This window comes from Anthonomus grandis, chromosome 2 (assembly GCF_022605725.1).
Source record: "Anthonomus grandis grandis chromosome 2, icAntGran1.3, whole genome shotgun sequence".
NCBI lineage: Eukaryota > Metazoa > Arthropoda > Insecta > Coleoptera > Curculionidae > Anthonomus > Anthonomus grandis.
In genome coordinates, this window is record NC_065547.1 from 14331378 (window position 1) to 14352134 (window position 20757).

Sequence of the window (20757 nt, forward strand, 5' to 3'; positions counted from 1 at the left end):
ACCTTCTTTACTAAAATATAATCTGGTTGTTTTATTCATATTTAATAAGCTCAGATCCTGAAAAATATTGGTCTTTTTTCATTGTTGAAAAAGAAAGAAACAAGAAAGAAACAAGAAATGTTTTCCATTATTATGGCTCATTTTCATAGTATGCAATTGCATCTGATGTATGGATCACACGAGACAAGAAAGTGTAATAGGTAGGTATATCACAATAAAATAATACTTTTCGAAAATTTTTCATTTTAAAATGAAAATTTTGAATAATATAATGGATTACTACATAAAATAATAACAAAATGTGTCCTTTTATTTAATAATTTAATTATCAATTTTTTTATACTTAATTTTAATTGAGCGGAGTTTAGAGCATGAGAATTAACTCAAAGCTATCCACTAAGTGCCTGAAATGAGATAAATTCTATTTTAGTAAAAGCAAAATTAATAAGATCATGTAACAAAATTATTTTCCATCATTTGCTGAAAGTAAACAATTTCTTTACGTAAGTAAAACGTTCCGTATGTTTATCTTTCTCAAATACCATAATTCCTCTTATAATCAGATTTGAAATACGCGCCTTAATTATCTGAGCCAATCACAGACAAAGCACCGTGATTGGCCTGCATGGGTGCGGAAATTAATGTATCCTGACATTGCTTTGGAACCGTTAAACATAATTAAATTAGAAAAAAATTCCACTTAAACCCCATTTATACAGAAATTAAGGGTTTCAAATTATTTATAAGTTTGGTACCCAAAAATTCCGATTAAAAATTAACCATTTTTGGCATTTGCCGTAGCTGTAATTTATTATTTGAAATTCGATCGCCGCGCCCCTGTGGCAGTTTATGTGAACTCATCTTGACGACACTTTCACTAAATGACATATTAACATAACCTAACTTTTTAACGCGATTTTAAAAATGTAATTATTTTTTGTGAAACGCCTTTACTTAATTATATTATATAGTGTATTGTAAGAAAAATACTAAATTCCTGGGAGAAGCAAAAGGGTAACTTTTTTTTGTCTAATTTTTTACATATTATTAACAATATACGCGGTTTGGGAATTACATTGGACTCTAAATTGATGATCGATATTGATCAATTGGAGAGCACCCAAAACTCATTTTAAGATTTATTTCTTTTAAAACCCGCTTCGGTTCATATCAAGATGTCGATGCAGTTCGAGAGCATTTTAACATAATTTCACTTTTCAACAGACGTTTGAGTGGTGTTTGGTTTTTATATAAAGTAATGAATTGTCAGCTGAACACTCCTCCTATTTTGTCACTTTTTAAATTTAACATTCCTCAAGTCAACATCAGAAGTGAATTATTTTTTTTATTCCATTTATGAAAACAAAATATGGTCTGAACGCTCCCTTATAAATTTAAATAATTTGTACTGCCGTTCACTAGACGTTTTTAACATGTCACTTAATACAGGTAAAAATACTTTATTGTCTTCGAAAATTTACAACGATAATGTAGAAACTTAGCGTTAAAAAGTTACTTTTTTTGATCTTTTATATTCAAATTATTTTGATTTATGTACTTGACCATTAGGTCTTTATATTATTACTAATAAAATGGTATATTTAAGTTAGTTAAGTTTGTGGATACCTTTTTGCTTTTTGGGCTTGTAGCCTGTCATATCCGTAATATGGTCATCAAATAAATAAAAATAAAATCATAGTGGTATTACTAAACGGTAATGTAACTACCTAATATGGCAATAAAGATACTCCTTACTTGTAACAACCATTATGTTTGTGGAAGATTCATTAAATAAATAAAATTCACCATTACATACATTATTCTAAATAAATACCTTTTTCATAACAAACTCGTCGTCAATTTGTGGTAAAGGCACGGCCCAATCCACCAAAATCTCCTTACCCCACAACACCAACTTATCGTGATACTTGGCCCTAAAATAAGACGCTTCCTCGTGGGTCCTAAATTCGACAAAACAAAATCCCCTGTTATGTTCCGGATTCACGTAACTCCGATATGTGATCACGTCCACGATATTCGTGATTGCGTTAAAAGAAATTAGTTCGGACATTATGTCAGACTTATTCTTATCCAATGGGATTCCACCCAAGAAAATCCTACAGTTATCAATTGAACGCTGCAGGTGAATAACCGTTCCCAGCATACGTGCATTATTCAGCTGGGAAATTGCTTTGGTGGCGTCGTCTTTTGTGTGAAAAGTGATGAATCCGAAGCCCCGATTCACCCTGGTAACAGTGCCGTCGTTAGACTGAACCATGTCCGTGGACATCATCAATTTCGCTTGGAAAATCGGTCCGATTGGTTCGAAAAGCTCTACCAAGTCGTATACGCTCGCGCGGCTAGGGATGTAAGTCACATACACCTCGGAACCCTTCTCCGGAACCACCCCATGTGTCTTCAAAGGGTCGAATAACACGGTGCGGAAATTTTGATCCGAGTAATAATATTTGGTCCATTGTGAAGTGGCCCGGGCACCTTCCTCGGAATTTGCCCCATTAGGAGACATTTTTTTTTGGAAAAAAGAATAAAAAATATTACTAAGAACTGAGAAGTCTTCTAAGAACTCCAACAACTGAAAGCCGAAGAACAGAAGGGAGCAAAAGGTATCAAAAGTGGGGGTTAGTGGGTGGTGTGGGGATCTATTGGCTCCTATTGGCTTAAAGAAAAGCTCAAGGTGCCTAGAAGGTGATGCTCAGTGAAACAGTTTTTTTTTATCTGTTTAGTACAGGAGTCAAGGTTGGATTTGTTAATGTTTAACACTAGAATAGAAAGATTAACCTTTATCAAAGCTTTATTGGTGAATTGGCAAATCCAGTATATGGTGTAAAGACAGATGAAATTCTAAAATTCTTATTTGAAATGGTTAGTCACCGAGGACATAAAAAAAAGAAATGGTTCCTTCGAACAAAGGCTATATTATCTTGTGGACAAGAATATCACAATGTTTACCAAAATTTACTACAAAACAGCACAAAATATCCTTAAAAACTCTGAAATAATCCTGGAACCATGTTGGGAAAAACCCGTCTGATCAAAATATATTTACCGAAGTATTTATATTTATAAAATGTAATTACTTCGGTTTTCTGCTTCATATATTTTTAATGCGCCTTATTTCTGGGTTTCATTAAAACTTTTAAAATGGTAGTAACCCAAGGAGTAAATGGTTTTTCGTTTATAAGTTCTTTTTTAACAGAGACATATTTATTAATTAAATAAGTAACATTATTATTAAGTGTCGCCACTTTTTCATTAATATTATTAGTATAATATACAGGAATATATTTAGGAAATAAAGTGATTGGGCCATTATTTATTAACGGAAATTTAAATGGAGACATTTATTTTGGATATGTTGGAAAATAATATCAATCCGCTTATCACTGAATCCATTGAAAACCAAATCGATGATGATGGAAACTCTATACTTGATGAGACTGAAATATATTTGTAGCAAGACGGCGCTCCTCCTCACTATGTTTGACGACGCTAGACGACGAGTTTCTAGATAAATGGATAGGGCGAAGGGGGCCTATAGAATGGTCTGCTAGATATCCTGATTTATCGCCTTTAGACTTTTTTCTATGGGGTCATTTGAAATCTATTGCATTTACTCTCCAACCTGAAAGTTTGGATGAACTTCGTCAACGCATCATCAACAGCTGCCATGATATCCCACAACATGTTTTTGAAAATGTCCGTCAGGAATTTGAACATCGCCTATATCATTGTTTGGCCAAAAACGGGCAACATTTTGAACACTTATTGAAATAAAAACTGATATTTTCATGTTTTTGTTTTCTATCTGAACAAATTAAGATAAACAAAGATTTTTCTAATTTTCTCGAAAACAAATCGAACTATTTAAAAAAACCAAACGTCAAAATAAAAGAGTTCCAAAGACCTTTTAAACAAGCTATTACTCGATACCCCTTGCCATTGAATATTTTTAAGGGGATGACCCTGGGGGGCAATGGGTGAAAGGGGGTGAAGTAATTTTAGGTTAGAAAATTGTCCCCCTTGACAAACCTTTTGACATATTTCGGGGTTTTTTTTAAACAGTGGTTTTCGATAAATCCGTTGTGGGAAGTTTTCAAATGAACACCCTGTATATCTTGACATGAAAGTTGCTGAGTTTTATTTTTAAATGCATCAGTACTATCATAATCGCATTTAGATTGCATTTAGGGATATTTAAATTTATATGTTAAATTATAATATTTTTAAGTATAAGAACAAATTAGATGTGTTAAATTTAATATTTTGAAGAATAATTATTACATCCAAAAGAGTAGCCGTATTTAAAGCAGCGTTGATTTATTACGTTATATAATTATTATTTTAATTATTATGTTGAGTTTTTAACCAGATATTAAGTTTTTGACTTCAACTTGTTAGTGTTAAAAATATATTTTTATTATTTAAATTAAAAGTAAAATTAAGATAATTAAAATCTTCTGTAGCATTTTCAAATGTTACTAATCTATATTTTATATCCTTTTTTTGCACAAATACCAAGCCCTACTCTTCGACTGTTTTGATTCCTACTTATAAGATTATATCCAGGAACATTAAAAAGTAAGGTATCATCCTGTAAAGTGAGTCATGTCGCTGAAACCCCAAGTATGTCCAAATACAAACCAAATACGTAATATATATTCGATAGAACGAATCCATCGACCCTGTTTTAATTGAACATATATTTATATGACCAACATCTCATATTTCGTCGGTCCTGTCATATTTTATGACTGCAGTCAAAAAACAATTATTAAATTTATGCTAGCTAGATATGAAAGTAAAGTATTAAAGACAATAGAATACTAAGTAATATATCTGTTGACTTTTTTTACACTTGAAGAGTACAAAATTAGGAACCAGTAGATCAAGAAGTTATAAGTTACAAGAACCATAATATGAACCAGCAAGAAAGTTATTCAATTATTTTTTTTAAACCGTAACACTACGTTTTATAAGATTGAATAATGATTAGTTTTATGAAAAAATATATATTAACGAGTGACAACGATCAAATATGTTTGATTCCGAAAATTTTGTATACTTTTTTTTAAATTTTTGCTGCCGACTTAAAAAATTTACAAATATGTAGTATGAAAAGATGAGAAGCTTAAGTTTTATTTTATTAAAATAAGTCCTAAAATGTTTTGGAATTAAATCCCTCGCACCAGACATTTTATTCTCTACATAACAAGGTACTGTCTATGAAGATAATGAATCTAATGTTGAAATTAGGAGATTGATATTCCAGTATTGTTTTAAAAAAAATAAATTGAATATTATGACCGCGCAAATATAGTCTTTTTACATAGTACTGCCATCAAGAGCAGATATTTATTAATACAAAGCTATTTTGCCGCTGTAAAAATTTTCAGCCTCAACATTATATTTTTAAATCAATTTTTATAATTTATTAGCCTACCAATTAGCCCCTACCAATATTGGAAAAAATTAACTTAAGGATCAAAGGAAGAACCATAATTATTATTTTTTTTAGTAATAGATACAAGTTGTTTTATATATTATACAAGCATCATATATTTTGTGCAATAATCTTAGATTAAGTCACAAGTAAACAAAAAAAAATTTTTCTTGTTCTGAAATGGTGATTTTTAATTGGACATAGTTAAGCATAACGCGACCAAGTGCCAAAATAACAATTGTGGGAAAACACAATTAAATTTCGAATGCCCTTAAAAACCGATAAAATCTAATACAGATCTAATTTTTGCAAACTATATCCAAGACACTATTTCAAATTATACTATGTAAGCTTTTAGCAAAACATAATAAATTTTAGAAGTTATCATAAATTTCACCTAGTCTGGTTATGCTTTTTTACTTATTAGGTTTTTTATTTTATAAAATTGAACCACACGTCAAACTTGTCGCATAGCGCGTTTATGCAATGCCATGTATTTTCTTTTTAGACTATATATTTCGACTGACAGCCCTATTTTTCATTAAGGTAGTTTATTTATGAACAGCTGAAAATTTTGATAAAAACAATAACTTAAAATGAAAAGTGACTATTTAAAACCCTTATAGATCTTTTAGAAAATCCTGTAAAAGCACTTTTTATTTTAAAGTAAAAGAAACAACAAAATTACAGTAAAACTAAACCACTTTATTTACTAACATAATAAGCTAAGCAAATTACAACTGCATAGGTATATCATACCTTGAAAAACTTCAAATAAAACTAGAGTTTCTACGTAACAACTAACAATTAGCTTCTAAAAATTCTATTACAGTCGCATTTCATAGTGGCACTAGATAGTTTGGTATCTACTTACCTCTAAATTTATTTCATATGCGTGATTTAATAATATAGCAGTCCGCTTCAGCATTTTTTTTTTAATTTGAATGAAATCACTCAAAAAACGTCAGTTGATAATTCCTAGCCGTAAAGTTCCGTAAATGCATCTACGAGAAAAATGATCAAAATTTGACAAATACCACGTGATACATTACGTATTTTTCGGTATTACATCACTTGACCGAACTTAACTGCTATTTGCATTACTAAGCCAAACGCCCAGTATCATGGCCTTCAATTGGCCTATGCAATTTCGTGGTATTTAGTCGTTTTATGCAAAATTCAACTAGTGTTATCAACCGTTTGGCGCTTAGTTTAATTTAAAATATATCCTTAACTATAGTTTTCTAACGCTCGAGATTTTTTTCGTATAAATAATAATAATACCAAAAAAACGAATTTGGCGCTTGGTCGCGTTATGCATAACTATGTCCTGTTTCTGAGTTGATCATCCTTGAATTTAAAACACTCGACAAATAAAGAATTGGAAAATAAAAAATAGAATTTGCAAATATTTTAATTAGTAGTGTTTATTCTAATAAGTAGAATGCAACGAAAATAGTTTACAAATCAAAATGATCATTTATTGTGACCGTTTATACCAGAATCTTTAAGTATAATGCAAAACTGGAGTTTTTAGTTTCCATTTTAAGTAATTCTAGCACTTTTTGAAGTAATTTTTCTTTCAGATAAAAGTGAGATTTTTATGTGCCTAATAAATGCAGTCTTGTTAAGTAGCGTTAGATCTAAAAGTCTTTCTAGTGGGCCATTGAAGGGGCTATCTATGTCAATCCATGAGTTACAATGAAAAAGTAAAGGCAAAATAACCCTTATTCAATAATAAGTTCATTTAGAAATTGAGGTAAATTATTTTATGACAAAATAAATTAGACTTAGCAATCCAAATCCAAGAAAAATCTTTTTAAATTTCTATTATCAGTATTTATGTGTGTTGCTAGTTTAATTATTCAATATAGGTACGTGCTTCTCTACTTTTTAATTATTTTTAATTTATCCATTTAGAAATAAGTGGATAAAAAAATTGTTTTTTTTTTTTTAATTTATAATCCCTCTTACAGAAAGCGATCTTATTTTTAAATATTTTTCTTCTCTCAGTTTGTGTGCGAAGCACTTAATGATAGAAGTCAAATTGATGTTATCTACACAGACTTCCAAAAGGCTTTTGACCAGATTGACCACTTCATCCTATTAAATAAGCTTGAACGCCAGTTTGGATTCTCCGATCGCTTGATAAAGCTCCTTAACTCTTATTTAGTTGACCGCTCTTAGTTTGTAGTGGTCGAAGGCTTTAGATCTGCTTGTTTTTCACCCACCTCTGGAGTTCCTCAGGGCTCTAACTTGGGCCCCCTTCTCTTTAACGTTTTCGCTAATGACTTGATCTCCACCCTCAATTGCTCTCGGTTAGCATATGCTGATGACCTAAAGCTTTTCCATAGGATTGACTCTATAGCAGATTGTGGTCTACTGCAAGAGAACATCAATACTGTACACCATTGGTGCACTTTGAACCGGCTTAACCTTAATGTTTCCAAGTGTAATGTGGCCAGCTACTTTCGTATCAAAAGTCCAATTGCCTTTAATTACTCAGTTAATGGAGAGTCTCTGGCAAGGTCTACCTGTTTCAAGGATCTTGGAGTCACCTTTGACCAAAAATTTTCTTTTATCCCCCACATCGAAGATACTGTTTCTAGAGCTACTCGCATGCTAGGCTTTATTATTAGAAATTGCAAACTTTTTTTGAACACTGCCACTCCCAAAACGCTCTACTATGCATTTGTTAGATCCAGGCTGGACTACTGCTCCCTCATTTGGTCTCCCATTTACAACCAGCACATTCACCTATTAGAATCAGTCCAACGGCGATTCCTTAAATGTTTGGCATTTAAGGATGATGGAGTCTATCCTCCAAGGGGTTTTGACCATAACCTGCTGCTCTCTAGATATACTGAACGGTCACTTGCGAAGAGGAGAGAAATGCATTCGGTGAAATTCTTGTTTAATTTACTTAACCATAAAATTGACTGCCCATCCCTTTTGTAAAGGATTTGCTTTCATATACCACGCCCAGGATCCAGACAGTGTCCAGCTTTTAACTTGGACACAGCCAGGTCCAACATTCTGTACCAGAGTCCTATTCACTTTATGTGTCAAAACTTTAACACTATTGCTGATTCTTGTGACATTCACCATGACGATTTGGCACTTATCTTGAATCACCTGCGTATGGTCGGTGGGGGAGGCTAGGTTATTTAGGTTATTTAGTTATTTAGTTTTTAGCTTGAATACATTTATTTACTCATTTTTTTTTTGGCCTTTTGATTTAAATTAATTCTTGATTCTTATCCTAATTTAGTGTTGATTTTTTATTTATTTTCTCAAGTTCACTACTTTTTTTTTTTTTTATTATATAGCAATTCTTTTATAGTTCTTTTATAGTTTAGTTGCATGAATCTAATACAATTCATGCATTCGTACATTTATATATTTAATTGATTTTCCTGTAACTGGGTATATGTAACCTGTTGGAAATAAAGCTTATTATTATTATTATAAAAAATTTTTCAATTGAATTGTTTTGCACACCTATGGTTCATGGCTAAATCAATTAATATTTTTAAAACTTGTTTGTTTAATGGGTAAAATTGAGTTATTTCAATTCATCAGGAATCCTATAAAAAATGTTACACAAGCATAAGTTGGTCCCTCTCTGTTGCATTGACTAGGTCAGTTGGAAAATTGAGGCTTGCATAATGGGTAGGAATATTTTGGTTTAATTTGTACTGTAGAAATCTTCTCTAAATCTTCCTTTGCATGTGTGTTTTATGATGATTGACTATTGTCCGTATAGCCCTTTTTTGAGCAACAAATGCTTGGTTTGTATCAGTATTCCTGCCGCAGAAGATCATGATCCTGATCAGAAATGTCTGTGTTTCATTGTTTGGTAAGAAAACAGAGAACATTACTCTTGTCATTGTTCATAACCAGTTTGTTCTTTAAAGAAAACAACCCTGTGCTTGCTGTTTTTAATCTATCTAAAGAGATGTCAAGGAGTTTTAAGAGAAATGTTGCTATTGTCAAAGTTCTAATTGTTGAAATTGTTGAGTAGTCAGTAAAATTTACAAGGCATTAATGTTCCATCATTTAGTATCTCACTGGCTAAGTTATTTACAGTAAAAAAAAGTGGTCCCATGACAGTATCCTGGCAATAGCCTTGGTCAAAAGCACTTCCCTTCCTCTTAAAAACTACCTTTTACCACCCTATTTCAAGTATGTAAGACTCTATCCATTTTAAAGCTGGATCACACATTCCATACTTTTTCAATTTCTCAAGTATAATTTGATGGTTGATATCCAAGGTCTTGGACAAATCTAAAAATATACCCATGAAGATATTTCAATCTTCTCTGCCTCTGTCTCCAATGTACTCTAAGATTTTGAGGGTTTAAACACATAAGACTAAATACGTTTTTAAAAAATTACAATTGAAACTTTTCAAAATTCATATGAGTGAATCACTTTGTTAAATTTTTTTATAAACGTCATGTTTAATTTCCTTCCAATTAAATAGGATTACTTAAACATGTCAAGATTTTTTTAGAAAAATTGTTAAGTTTTTTGTTTAGTTTTTACAAAAGGTTCTCTATAAATCAAATTAAAAAAATTATAAATATTAAAAAAAAAAACAGTTTTTTGCTGGAAAGCATTTGTTATTATTATTATTGAAATTAAGACCTTTAAAAAGTACCAAATTACATAAAAAAATTAAGAATTCACAGTCAAAATTGAAAAACTCTAATATCAGCAATAAATAAATTATGTATAAACATTCATCCGAATTAGAGATAACTATTAAGCTGAATGTGATATATTTCGCTATACATTCATATTTTAGTGAAAAATCCTGGGAATGTTGTGAAAAAAAATAGTTGAAAAACTCTTAGAATGTAACATGAATGCATTGACTTTTTGAACTCTTGCGGTTCCTTGGTGCACCATCACAGGAATGTATCACAGAAATTCAAAATTTGTTATTTTACGCAAGAGCCTTCCTAATAGAAATTAAAAAACAAACATAAAAATTAAATTTACAAATAAAAATTGATATAAAAAAAACACCAAGCAATAAATGGTATTGAATCAGATCGGAGGAGACAAATTTGTCTTGTTATTTATAATCATAGAAAAATTGAAAGAATAATTCCTATTATCTATAAATGAAATGAAAAAAAGTAAATTATACCTATTTTCAATTCACTACATATAATACCTAATATAATAAATTTCTGAACTGAGTTAGTAGACAGCATGTACATACAGTACATGAGTGAATTCAAGAAGATTAATCAATTCTTAATACATTTTTGTAACATTTTTGAAAATTATATAAAACAAAACTTTTAGGGCAACAGTTTTTAATTTTGTTATTCTTTTTTTGTATACATATGGGAATCATAAGTGATTGCAAGTAATTTGGTATGTCACTTATCTTTATTGCTTTTGTGTGAATTTTGTTAGGACCTAAAGAAGCATGGTGTTTTTCAGTGTATATTTAATTAAGCACTTAAAAAAAATTAAAGATTTTTTTTACAATGAAAATATGTTTGTTAATTTAAATTCATATTAAGAAATTATTAACTAATAAATAATGCTAAAATCTGAACCATAATTTTGTATAACTATTCAAATTTAAGATAAATGAATTATTAAAATTGGAAACATAATTAACAATTTACAACAAATAATCCATTACAATAAATATGATAATGCCTCGATTATGGAACCATTAGCGTAGGTGCAACCCTGTGTGGTGAAGGCCTTTTAAAAAATTTAGATAGGGAGTATAATATATTTGATTCCAAAATGGTATTTTGAGCGTATACAGCAATTTTGGAGTAAGAAGTTACTTCAGTCAGGGAATCACAATACAAAAACAGCAGAGTAATCGAGTAAAGAACTAGTGAATTATATAAATTATTTATTTATTTATTTGGCACACATTACAAACACCAGAACCTCGCAGATTTGAGACAAAAAAGGACCAAGTTCCTCTGTATGTTACGCCACTGGCAATTTTTTTAAAATTGGCTTTATCAGTAGGTAATTGACAATTCACTACAATAACCTGCATGCAAAATTTAATTAAAATTGAGATGGTAGTTTAAAAGCTATGATAAATAAACAATTATATTATAATATTCAATAATTATTCTTAACTTTAACACCTTGTATCTTTGTTATTAAACATTTCTGAGAAAAATGTTATAATGAAAGTCTATTTTTTTTAATTCTCTATCACATATTAAAATTAATGACATTTAAACTGGACCACCCTGTATATTTCTATTCCAAAATTTCACATGTGAAGGGTAGTACCTATATTTAATCAAATCTGAATTTTTTCAGTTAATATACTATTTTTCAAATTTATCTTTAGGAAAAGAATAAGAAAATGAGTATCCATAAATTAAAGAAAGCATGTCAATACTTCATAATGGCCAATACATAGAGGGTGTCAATTTGACAACTTTCAATGCAGAAAAGATTTGACTGAAAAAATGCAGTTAAGAATAACTTTTGGAGGTACTATAGAATAGAACCACCAGGTATATATTTATTAAAACCCCCTTCGTCAAACCTTCAATTAAAGGTCTCATTGAGTAGTAAATAAGACAATTTTTCTAGTATAGATGAATGCTACTCAAAAAGAACCTTAATTTAAGTTATGAATGACAAAAGGAGTTGGTCCCCTTTGAATGTTGGAGTGGGAGGCACTTAGCTCACGCCTTAAGAAAAATATGGTGGCTCTAGTTTTTTCACTCTCTGTGACAGTTATTCTAACAGCATTTTTCCAACTCATATATTTTGTAAGATATTTACATTGGCACTTTTCAAATTGCTGCATAAATAATTAGATATGCCTAGAAAATAGAAAGATATTCCTGGTATATATTTTGGGGTAACTGAGATATCCCCTGAATATGCCTATTGTATGACAAGCAAGATATGAGATATTCCTGGCATATATAAATATGTCAGTTAGATATTCTTAAGGATACTCTGGGCGTATGCATGCAATATGTTTGTGATGTCTGGGTTGTATAATAATATGTGTAGGATAATTAATAAGGGAGTGTAGAATCCATGAGACATCAAAAGATACAAGTAGCTATTTGTTTCAGCTGAATTTTCAGACAAAATATTTATATTTTTACCTCCCAAGAATATTTCTGTTTGCAGATTAAATACGTTTCTCAGATAATTCTCTAGAGCATCAAAAAATTAAGAGATTATTGTTGAGGGAGGTCTTTGTATACATGTGTTACCATATTGTATATCCTTTGTAGATAAACTAAAATAATCCCTGACCCATTTATTTTCTATCTCTCCAATATCCAACCCATGGGCGAAGTTAGAGCCTCAAAAATGGGGGGGCTAAAGCCCCCATCCAGGGGCAGAGTTACACAAAGAGGTGAGGGGGTGGCCATCAAAGAAAAGTTCGCCGCAGGCGCCGCCGGAGGTAACAAATTTTTTGGTGGGCACCTTCATTTTCACTTATAAGCCGATAAAATTATTTAAAAAAAAAAGAATAGTCTTAAACAGCTTCTATTCTAATTTGCTATACTATATATATAATATCATGAATTTGTTTTACTTTTATTTTCATATTAGGTTTCATCCAAGAAACACGTTTCTGAATTTTATTGCAATATATATAATGTATGAACCATTCTGTATATGTATTGGAGTATATTGCATACACAGCAAAAGTCAAAAGTCGCTAGTTTTAAAAAAAATTTTAAACTTTCAAGAAAAATTTCAAAGTTCAAAATAATATCATTTTAATATCTAATTGTCGGACTTAATTAATTTAGACAAAGTTAAACACGACGTTTCGGTTGGTAAGTATCTCCAACCATTATTATTTTAAAATGTTATATTAAGTGTAAATTAGCAGTTTACACTTGGTAACGGTTGGAGATACTTACCAACCAAAACGTCGTGTTTAACTTTGTTTAAATTAATTAAGACAATGCAAATCCGACAATTAGATATTACTTCTCCATTGTCTGCCAGCTTCAAAACCAATATCATTTTAATAAAACGCAATAATTCTTCAAAAATAGTAAAAGCAAAATTTATTTAAAATGTCCTTAAATAAAATGAAATCCAATAAAATTATCTTATAACTACTCTAATAAAAGTTTTCGATTTCCTTTTCTTAAAAACTCTTTTAAAATTTGATCTGGCGACAATGACTTTGTTAGACCACTATCAATACTAAGAGTGGTTAGTGCTAAAGAACTAAATCGATCCTGACTCATCGTTGACCTAAACCAATTTTTAATTCTTCTCATTGTTGAGAAAGAGCGTTCGCAGGACGCTGAAGAAATTGGCAAAACTAATGCTATTTGCATAAGGGTATATGCATTTGGAAAAGTCTCTTTTCTTAATACATCTTTAATATCAGAAATGGTAATATTGTGGCTCTGGCTTTTATTTATGCAATTCCCAATAACGGTCATTTCAGCTTTTCTCTAATAGCTCCTTATCGATTAAAAAGGTATCTCCATACAATTTAATGAATTCCAAACTACCATCAAAATCCATCTGCAAAAAATTGAAGACAGATTTAGCTAATTTCTGACTTTCGGAAGAAAATCTTATTTTTAGATGATTTATTATATTGTCGAGAGACCTATAATAAATTGAAATTAGTCAAAACTTTTGTGCCTCATTTTTTATCAAAGGTGAATTTAAGAATGTTTCTTTGTGTACTGCGGAAGTGGAAGCTTCAACCACATATTCTTTAAGTCTTATACTTTCTATTTTTTTACGTTTTGAACAATTTTTTTGGGGGGGGCTAATTTCATTTTAAAGGGGGCTAAGCCCCCCAAGCTCTCCCCTAACTCCGCCCATGATCCAACCCAACCCAACCCACCCCATCACTTTGGCTACAGCCCCCTTTACTATAAAAATCTTAAAGCCTTTTATGTTAAAATCATTACCAACCAAGTTACCAACTAATTGCCAGGTTTCACTTAAAACAACAATGTCACAAGATGATCAAAGGTTTTCTTCAAATTTCTTATATTAAAATGAATTAGGTATATTTAAAACTTTAGAATCAATATAAATTTTTTGGCTTACATAATTACAGTCCATGCTTTGTTGATCTGAAACATTCAAGGCATCTTGGAATATTTTTAAAGAAATCTATATTTTTGTAATTTCTATATTGAATTAATTTAATGCTATTATCTTTCATAGGAAAATCTGGGAAAGGAATATAATTTATTTATAACACCCTAGCAATATACAATTAAATATAAAATTAATTATTTTGGTATCCAGGTATGTTTTGTATTTTTTATTGTTTAAATATCCTGGGAATATTCAATTGAAACATTCTCAAGATATAATACTAGGTAGGTATATACTGATCATTGTCTTAGTGGAAATCAAAATACCTATTTACAATTCAGTCACCTTTGTCCTTAAACATCCTTCTTTTAATTATTTTATTCTGTTTTCTTTGAATTAAGAATATACTTCCTAACTGAAATTTAAAAGAAATAATTGATTAACCATTCATGATATTTCATATTTAAATATGGAAAATCCAATACAAAAACCCACCATTACTTTGGTTAGTCCCCCTTACTATAATATATTTTAAAGCCTTCTATGTTGAAATCATTACCAACTAATTGCCATGTTTCAATTAAAACAACAATGTTGCAAGATATAGAATAGCAATTTATATGTTTGAGAAGGGAAGAATTATCATCTGATCAAAGTCTTTCTTCTAACTTCTTATATTAAAATGAATTAGGTATATTTAAAACAATAAATTTATATTTTTATAATTTCTATATTGAATTGATTTAATGCTATTATTTTTCATAGGAAAATCTGAGAAAGAAATATATTTTATTTATAACAGCCCACCATTATACAATTAAATATTTAATTAATTATACTAGGTATATTTTGTTTAAATATCTTGGGAATATTCAATTGAAATTCTCATAGAATAGGTATACTGATTATGGGGGTGGTATATAATCTAAGAATGGATTCAGAAGGGATATTGAGTTAGTGGAAATCAAAATATTCATAATTATGATTCTATGTCAAAAGAATCATTTTTCCTTCAATATCCTTCATTTAATTAAATTTCCTTTGAATTAATATATACTTTCTAATTTGAATTTAAAAGAAATAATTGATAAAAAGTTCAAGGATATTTGAAAAGTCATAAGCCATATTCAAATCTGAAACCTTCAATTGATATATTTCATAAATCTCCTTCAATATAGAATAAATGCCACTTAAGCAATTTTAAAAACTGTGGCTGTACAGGATCAAAAACTTTACCTAGGATCCATAATTTGAAAACAAAGTTGACATGTAAGAAAATCCCTTAAATCATAAACAAACAAGATGTTGAATTAATTTAAATTTACCTTTTCATCTTCTCCATCTAGTCCATCCTTGTAAGGCAGTGCCCAATTAACTTTCAACCTCTTCCCAAACAAAAACAATTTATCCCAAAACTTGGCCCGAAACCAAGAAGCTTGCTCGTGGGTGTGGAATTCCAAAAAAACAAATCCCCTATTAAACAAGGGATTCGCATAATTCCTATAAATAATTATATCGGCAATATTATGGATGTCGTAGGTGTGTATCAGCTCGTTCCAGATTTCTTCTTTGGACTTGTTGGCCGGCAAACCGCTAATAAATATCCGGCAATTATCCACCGATTTTTCCAAATTTAAGTACGCTTTCTTGAGGAACAATTTAGTGCTTAGTTCCTTGATAGCTTTTTCGGCCAAAGTTTTATTCATATAAGTGACGTAGCCGAACCCGCGATTGTGTTCACCGTCGGACTTCATCATCAATTTTATTTGGAATAACAACCCGATCGGTTCGAAAAAATCCCGTAAATCCCGCACGGTCGCTTCCGGAGGTATCCCGGAAAGGTACAGTTCGGACCCTTTTTGAGGGACGAAACCCGCATTTTTTAAATGGGAGAACAGTTTCACGCGGAAATGCGATTCTTCGTAACAATAAGAGGAACAATCCGACATTGTTTTTAGTAAATTAACATACCTTAAACACCCAAAATTGATTCAACACGACTGGAAAAAAAAATAAAGAAAGCACTGGGGGCACTGGAGCCCCACTAAGAGGGAAATACCGGGTTTTCATTGGTCGGAACACCATTAAAGGTCTATTGTCTCTCTTGTATGGTATGTGTGTCTACCTAGAAATATCGGCACAAGGCCATCGGCGGCGGGGGCTCTTTGAAATGCCATAAATTAAAAGAGTTTTTTAAGATTCGATATAGTCCAAGAGCCTGTTTCATGCTTTCCACATATGTTGCAATAAATGCGTTAATAATAATTGCAATGTGTTAAAAAAAATGCGACTTATATCAGAGACGGTGTGTAAGACAAAGAAGGGATTCAAAAAGTACACAAATAATAATAATCTAATGGTTTATTGTCAAAAAATGTTACAACTTGTAGACAAAGTCAAAACTAAGAGAATACAAAACATACAACAAGCATACAATACTTTATATAATTTAAAAAAATTGTGTGGGGTCAAAATACAAAGAAAAACAAATAAAAAAGAAAAATCAATATACACTAAAATATATATAAGGTCAAAAGATAAACAAATCAAGAGTAGGTATGCAACACAAGCGCGTACAAAAAAATATTTTAAAAAAAATATGTATTTTAGTTCTTTGGTTTAATTAAAAAATGTGAGAAATTTAAATTTAACTATGAATAAAAAAGTCGTCTACTGCATACAAGGCTCTCTCCAGTAAGTACGATTGCTTTGCAAAATGAGGGAAAGGAAGGTATGGATTTTATTTCTAACGGCAGATGATTGTGCATTTTGTTTGCATTATATAATGTATAAAATCAATTTTTTTAATAGTTCTAAGCGAGGGGTTGGAAGATAAAGATCATGTTCTGCGTTCTTAAGTAGGTAACTTTGAATTACTAACTAAAGTAGCTGTAACGTGTTACCGTAAACTGGGGCTACTTGCACAAGTTTTCAGCACATTTCCCAATGTACCCCCGTACATTGTAACTTTACAACTTTGCAAAAATTACATTGTACCACTACCGACCTATTTAAGGGCTACCCATGTCTGGTATAAAAATTGGAAGAATGAAAAAAAAATTGTTTGTGAGGTGTGCACCAGGTGTCTACCAGGAATGTCCCCATGTTTGGGGCAACTTGCACATCCATGAAAAAATGTTTATAAATTGCATTATAAAGCATATTCTGTGCATGTTACCCCTTACTCATATGTAAAAAACCTATAACAATGGCCACCGTTACAACCAATTAAAAATCAATATTTTTAAAGAAAAAATAATATATTGTCAAAATATATGAAACTTAAAAACAAATTCTGTATCTATAAATGCTTAGAAATATTAATAAGAAGTTATTAAAAAATAAACAAACTTGATCTAGCAAAACTTTGGTAAAATAAGGCACATTCTTTGAAAAAATCACAAGTGTTACAAAAACAAAACATTGGCTAATTATTATTGTCAACTAGGAAGTCCTTGTCAGCATCACTGTCATCGACTGGAGATTCATTGTCTTCCGAATCCTCACACCATTCGCATTCAAAATAAGGGTCTTTGCTGTCTTTATTACAAATACAAGCTCGACACTTCTTGCATTGTATCCAATCAATTGTGCCTCTGTAGTCTTTCCAATTAATCTTGCAGATACCACACTGGGAGTTATTAGTCTTTCTTTCTCTCTTGCTTTTCCTGGTAGGGAGTTGCTGAGTGCATGGTAAAACGCTAGATGAAGAGGGTGCTGGTTCTTCGGCTGTAGTTCGAAATTCCTCAGGAACGGTTAGAGGATTTTCAGAAATATTAGGGTCTGTAACAGTGCGAGACGCATTACTTCCAGGTTCGACTTTTTTCCCCTTTTGCGTTTTTTCTCAACCCCTGTTCCACGGTGCTCTTTCAACAAATCAACCAAGGTGTTGTCTAAGACTCTTTCGATGTCTGCATCTTCTAGTCCACCAGGAATGCGCTTCAAAACTTCGTCGGGATTTGCAGGATGCAAACCAGTTGCTCTAAATCCTGATTTGAGATTCTCTGGTACATTTTGACTTACTAAGGAGTAAGTCACAATCCACAATCGGTCCAGTAGGTTCGGAAATTTTTCTCTCAGGATACAGCCTTGGAACCGCGACTTCTTTCTCCACTGATCGAGAATCTCTCTTTATTTTCTTTTCATAGGCGCAAATACGGCCACATCAAGGGGCTGCATTAAATGCGTGGCATTGGCTGGGAAGGGTGTTATGTAGATGTTATTTGTACCACATGCCTCTATCACCTGTGATGAAAAGTGGCTTGCCAGGTTGTCACCAACGAGAATCACCTGGTCGTTATTTTCTCTGGTGGATTCGACGTGAGGCAGGAAAAGCTGGAAGAACCACATTTCGAATAAGTTCATATCGAACCATCCGCTCGCACTGCTCCCATATTTTGTTCCTCGTGGTCCACCTTGCGTCCAGTTGTCATAAAGATTCAAAGCTTTATATACAACCATTGGTGGTAAAAGGTCTCCATTGGCATTTCCACAAACCATTAAACTGTAGCCCGGAAATGCTCCTGTACTCTTTCCATTCTATCGTGTTCCTTGGCACTACCACCTTCCTGGACCCAGGATCATCTGTAACGTTGGTTTCATCATAGTTATGCAAATTCGAGCTTTTCACTTCTCTAATTGCTAAGTCAATATTATTAAAGAAATGTAAAACTTCATTACGATCCACTGATGCTCTGGATCTCTTTATGTTTGGACCAATTCTAACGCTTAAAAGGTTCCTTTTTATAAATAATTGTAAGAAATCAGGTCCAGGGAAGTTATTTTTGAATATTCGAACATTTTTTCCTTGTTTGTCCAAGAATTTTTTTATTACGTCACGAATATCAACTTTTGTGAGAGGAAATCCCCAATTTGCTACAACACCCAATGTCTTTGAAATGAGAGCCTCTTCTTGATCGCTTAAAACCTTTGGACGACCAACTGATTTCGAGTGTGCACCAAGATGTCTTCGACCTAACGTAGTCCGTCCTACTTTGAAAGTTTCGGTTGCTAATTTCCTCGACATACCCGCATTTACTGCATCTACCGCTTGGCGCAAGGCGTTCTCTGAGTAATTCCGATAATTTCTTGCTCCCGGAGTTTTTTTGTACGTACGGACCATTTTCATACTTTATTTACCTGTAACAACAGAAAGCCGGCGCAAAAACAAAATAAAACACAAAATAACATAACCTAAAAAAAAGTAAACAAAAATACACGTGGTGTGCAAGTTACCCCGGGGTGGGCAAGTAGCCCCACATTACGGTACGTATTAAACAAATAGATTCAAATATGAATAAGGAAGGAAGTGTTAAAATTTTGAATCTTTTAAAGAAATGCTGGCAGTGGGTTCTACTGTTTAGCACAAGTGAGTAACGAACAGCTCTTTTTTGAAACTTGAAAATACGCTCAAATTGAGTAACGCACCACGTACCCCAGAATGGAAGGGCAAATCGGAGATGCGACTCAAAAAGGGCATAATACAATGTTCTAAAAGTGGACAAATTAACCTTCTTAGAAACTGATCTTAGCGCAAAACAGGCAGAACTTAATTTTTTTGATAAAGCGTCAATATGCAAGTCCCATTTTAAGGAGTTACCCACAACAAGTCCAAAGAATTTTACCGAATCAACGACGTCAATAGTGCCGTTATCTAGTATAAAAGATTGTAACGTACTTTTATATGATAAAGACTTAGTTTTAGAATGTTAAGGCACAGGAGATTAGAATCATACCAACACTTTATGTTCGATATGGAGATGTTGTGTTTTCCGAATTGCTTTAAATGAAACTGGTATCGTCCACGAAGGGAAAAATTTTGCAGCTAATATTTAGGTTAGCAATATCGTTAATAAACAACAGACATAAAATAGGGCCTAAAAGAGATACCTGAGGTACTCTTGAATAAACCCTTACAAGCTGACTTCTGTTATTAAGATGTTGTGATTTACACAATCAAATGCTTTTGAAAAATCACAAAAGATTGTCACTATTGAATGGTGGCTGTTCAGGCTGGAGTACACAGTATTAAAAATAGAAAACATAGCATCATTTGTGCATTTGTTATTCAAAAATCCAAACTGATGAGAAGTGAAAATGTTATATTTGCACAAAAACAATATAGGAGCCTTTTTTCTATCGTAACTAATCGTTCAATGATTTTCGACAGCGTGGGGTGAAGTGCAATTAGGCGATAGTTCGAAGCTTCCTTTTTATCTCCTTCTTTATCCAAGGGA

General features: G+C 31.8%; 1 protein-coding gene across 2 annotated transcripts in view; it reads right to left on the reverse strand.

The window, feature by feature from the left end:
• The window catches only part of LOC126750410 (uncharacterized), a 43089-nt gene extending 26586 nt beyond the window's left edge, over positions 1 to 16503 (reverse strand). Inside the window, exon 1 of one of the 2 annotated variants that reach the window (XM_050460035.1) lies at positions 15847 to 16503. In XM_050460035.1, coding sequence (XP_050315992.1) covers positions 15847 to 16470 — 624 coding nt within the window. In that variant the 5' untranslated portion in view covers positions 16471 to 16503. Of the gene's footprint in view, positions 1 to 1834; positions 2547 to 15846 lie in introns of those variants that run through there. The other variant, XM_050460033.1, reaches the window with a different exon arrangement.
• Positions 16504 to 20757: the final 4254 nt, after the last annotated feature.